Source organism: Triticum aestivum, chromosome 5B, assembly GCF_018294505.1.
Source record: "Triticum aestivum cultivar Chinese Spring chromosome 5B, IWGSC CS RefSeq v2.1, whole genome shotgun sequence".
NCBI classification, from domain to species: Eukaryota; Viridiplantae; Streptophyta; class Magnoliopsida; order Poales; family Poaceae; genus Triticum; species Triticum aestivum.
Window position 1 is genome coordinate 711260784 of NC_057807.1, and position 3853 is coordinate 711264636.

Consider the following 3853-nt stretch of genomic DNA (forward strand, 5'->3'; position numbering starts at 1 on the left):
CCGGCGGCTTACAGAGTCCCAGTCGACTCATACAAACGTGATCGCCTCGGTTTCTAACCAAGTTTGCCTTATAGAATAAGTTAAACATATGGCGGCTCTTCCCTTTGGGCCTCAAGTCGCCTCTGGGTCTCGGGCCTTCAGAAAGCTTGCTTTATGAACCTCCATCTTCACATCTTCTTAGACCATAACAAGCCTTTTCATCTTTAAGTCGTCAGCGGCATGACCCGACCCCTCCTGGGCGGGTCATACCCAGTAGTTATATCCCCAACCCTACTCATACAGAAACGGCGGCGGAATTTTTGATGTTTGAACAACGGGTTTGTTGTGTCAATGTAGTCCTTCCAAAGAAGGAAATGCCCGCTCTCTCGGGTGTGATTCAACGCTGGAAGGTGCCCCAGAATGGAGCCACGAAACGACGGGCGCTGGCTATTGAGGTGGTGATGGACCAACACGGCAGCCAAGATCTCCTCCTCCTCATCGGACGAGGAATCGCCGGATTCGCAAAGGAAATTGTGAAAAAGGAACTCGTCGGCGGAGTCCATTTTGTACCTTGGCAAATTGTCGAACAACTTGTGGGCGTCGATGAAGGAGACGACCGACAAAGGGAGTCGTGCTGCCCTCGGACCAGCTAGCTGCCCTGGCAGCGTCCGACGAGCGTGTTGGTGAGGATCTGGACGGGGCGGGGCGGCAAGACAACGGTGGCGGGCGACGTGGGAGGTGGCGGCTTGCAGAAGGGATATTGCGGCCCCGGCAGCTGGCAGAGTCACCGGAGAAATGGGCGGCATGGGCGGCGGCGGCGACGACGAAGGAGGCGGGCGAGGGCTTGTTGTTGTAATGGGAGAGGATGACCAATGTACCACCGACCAGCGGGCCCGGGGAAGGCGTAGGCGGGCGCGCACGCATCCGTCGGTGCCACCGACCAGCGGGCTAGGGGAAGAAGTAGGTGGGCGCGCGCGCATCTGTCACGTGTCTGGGCTGACGCAAATCCGGCTAAAAAATGGACCGGGAATGGATCGGCAGGATGACGAAAAGCGGACGCGCGTTCGTTTGGATCGGCGCGTTGGGCTGACTTTTCTGTCCGCGCCGATCCAAACGGACGCGCGCGGAAGAAATGGGTTGCCGCGTTGGAGTTGCTCTTAGCTACTAGTACAAAACTAAAGGGTCTGCATGCATATCCCCCCTATTTTTACTCTTCACCACATAGGCTTTGGGCGCGGGTCAAAGCAAGGATGGATCGATCTGATGCTTTCCCGCGGCGACCCAACTCCGGCTCCACACATGCACCACATACTCGTCTACGCCTCCCCAACTCGCCACCACCTATTAATCTTCTTCCCCTTGCATGTCAATCTCGGTTCGCTCTGCGCGTCTCATCAGGTAGCCAGCCATGGCGAGCCTCCTCTCCCTCGTGCTGCTCCTCGCGCTCCTCGACACGTCGCGCGCCACAAACTTTGAGGTCGGCGGCGACGCCGAGTGGGTCGTCCCACAGGCCGGCGATTCCCAAACGTACAACCATTGGGCGTCCAAGAACCACTTCCACGTCGGCGACATCGTCCGTAAGACCCACCCACCGTCGTTGATCTACCGACATCTTGGTTGATAAATTGTTTTTTTTGTATGTGGCGTGATCGTGCTTGCGTGCATAGATTTCAAGTACAATCAGGACTCGGTGATGGTGGTGACGGAGGAGGGGTACAACAAGTGCGAGTCGTCGCACCCCATCTTCTTCTCCAACAGCGGTAACACCCAGGTGCGCCTCGACCGCCCCGGCCCCTTCTACTTCATCAGCGGCGTCACCGGCCACTGCCAGGGCGGGCAGAAGCTGGTCATCAAGGTCACTGACAAGGCCCGGCCACCATCGGGGCCCCCCAGCGGGGCCGCGCCGGCGGGCTTTGGATCCGCCGGCGCCATTGTTGTCCTGATGGCTGTGCTTTGGCCTCTTCTTGTTATGCATGATATTTGAGATGAACATCCATATAATGTTTTTGGAGCTTCATATTAATGGTTTTAGCTCCTTTCCATCATTCCATGTATTCTCGGTTCTCAGTCGTTCAACTTAGTTATAGTACCATGTAATGTACACGAAACCAAAAGGCTAATGAAATTAGTGCAACATTTTGAGAATAGCGGAGTTTCCTTGCATATTGCAGTCATATGTACTCTTTTTCTTTGTACATAGAGGCTAGACAAGTAACATGTGTTTGGACAAATGATTTATACACATATGGTGACAAATGGTTCTGTAATATGGACCGACGGATGGTTGCCTACTTGCTCCTTCTCTTCACTACGTGTCTTTCTGCAGCATTTCCTCCATTGGATTACTCGTCTTCTATTGTTCCTCATCATCCGCTCCGTTAGTAAGTCGCCATGGATCTCGTGGTGGAGCTCGGGCCTCCTCCTTCTTTGTCTTCCGCCTTTTTCTCCATGGATGGTGCCCCTTTTTCCTCCAGTGCTCCTCTCCATCGCCTTGGATCAGGCTCTAGAGCTCAAAATGAAGGTTCTTTGCGGTGTTATGCTCGAGGAAGATGGTGCCATGGTGGAAAACAGGCCCATTGTCATCCGACTCAAACTTTGCGGTGTTTAGTTTAGGGAGGTGTGGTATATTGTAGGGAGAGGGTTAGAACCGCCCTTAGAACTCAAAATGCCACCAACTCTTCCTCATGTTCTCTACGACGGGAAACTTTGCAACAGGTCATGATTAGCATGTTGAGATATACTTCCTTCGTCCCGATTTCTTTTTGCGGGGGAAACTTGAGAGCTTTATTAAGTAAAAGCATTCTCTATGCAGTCAGCCAAAAGGCTGCTGATCAAGAAGCTAGGAGTACTGTCTAGCCAACTCTCGGTCACGTCAATCGTGCAAGCATGCTTGGCACAGATATGAGCCGGACCGTTCGCTAACCTTGATACATGTTGGATTACAAAAGAAGTAAAACTACTAGCTAGCTCTCCAATCTCTACTATGATCGGTGCCACGACTGAGGATGAATCATGGCGATTGGTCCAGAGGTTTACAACCTCCTGGCAATCCGTCTCGAGGACGACTCTCGAAAAGCCCCTCAACTTGGCGAAGATGACACCATCTTTTGCTGCCATCGCCTCCGCGATGAGAGGATCTGTTACGCCTAGATATGGTTTGCTCCAAGCCCCCTGGAAGGAACTCAGTGACCTTGCAACTCCTCTGCCACCCCAACGCCTTCGTCTCGCCGAACAGAGGCGTCGGTGTTGATCTTTACCCCAAGCAGAATCCGGGGGTTGCCAACCATGTCCTGGCAAGACTAGACCATAACGAAGAGGTACGTCCAGGAGTGCGAGCGACTACCTGGTTCTCCGAACTGAATTCGCAGGATCAAGTATGTCTTCCCCATGTGTCAGCTTGTTTCTTGAGTGCCAAACAGACCACATAACCGAAATGATGTTAGCCCACTCCCGGCTAGTGAATTGATCCTCGCATATGATATCTCTGGCCGAATTAAATTTGGGACGGAGGTAATAGTAGTTAAGAAGCAGAAAAAATACGTAAACTGTAAAATGGCACCTCTCTCCGTAAACTGTAAAATTGAGTCGTAGTTAGAGCATCTCTACCAGACCCCTATCCTAAAAGTCCAAAACCTTCTCCTTGTTTTCCCCAAACTGTTATAGGGAAATGACTCTTGCTCATCTAGCAGATCCCTATCCAATTTTTTTTGTCAATTCATCAAAACCTTTGCTCAAATAATTAAAATAAATTGATCCCATTTCAACACAAACATAGACAACTTGAATGCACTACATAATAATTCAGTTACGAGCATAAAAAATGTTCATCGAATCCTTCAAACATAACCATAATTTTTGTCGAAAGGCACCGAAT

At 51.4% G+C, this 3853-nt stretch overlaps 1 protein-coding gene across 1 annotated transcript; it reads left to right on the top strand.

Moving 5' to 3' along the window:
• The first annotated feature begins 1277 nt into the window (after window positions 1–1277).
• LOC123117882 (mavicyanin) lies at window positions 1278–2124 on the top strand. The gene is made up of 2 exons (XM_044538549.1): window positions 1278–1556; window positions 1647–2124. Exons 1-2 carry the CDS (start codon window positions 1388–1390, stop codon window positions 1961–1963), a joined length of 486 nt encoding a protein of 161 aa, XP_044394484.1. The 5' UTR covers window positions 1278–1387; the 3' UTR covers window positions 1964–2124.
• Window positions 2125–3853: the final 1729 nt, after the last annotated feature.

Bases quoted from the DNA above. Each gene is read 5' to 3' on its own strand.
- LOC123117882 (XM_044538549.1), top strand. From the start codon at position 1,388: ATGGCGAGCCTCCTCTCCCTCGTGCTGCTCCTCGCGCTCCTCGACACG. The intron at 1,557-1,646 runs GTAAGACCCACC...TTGCGTGCATAG, and splicing joins CCACGTCGGCGACATCGTCC to ATTTCAAGTACAATCAGGAC.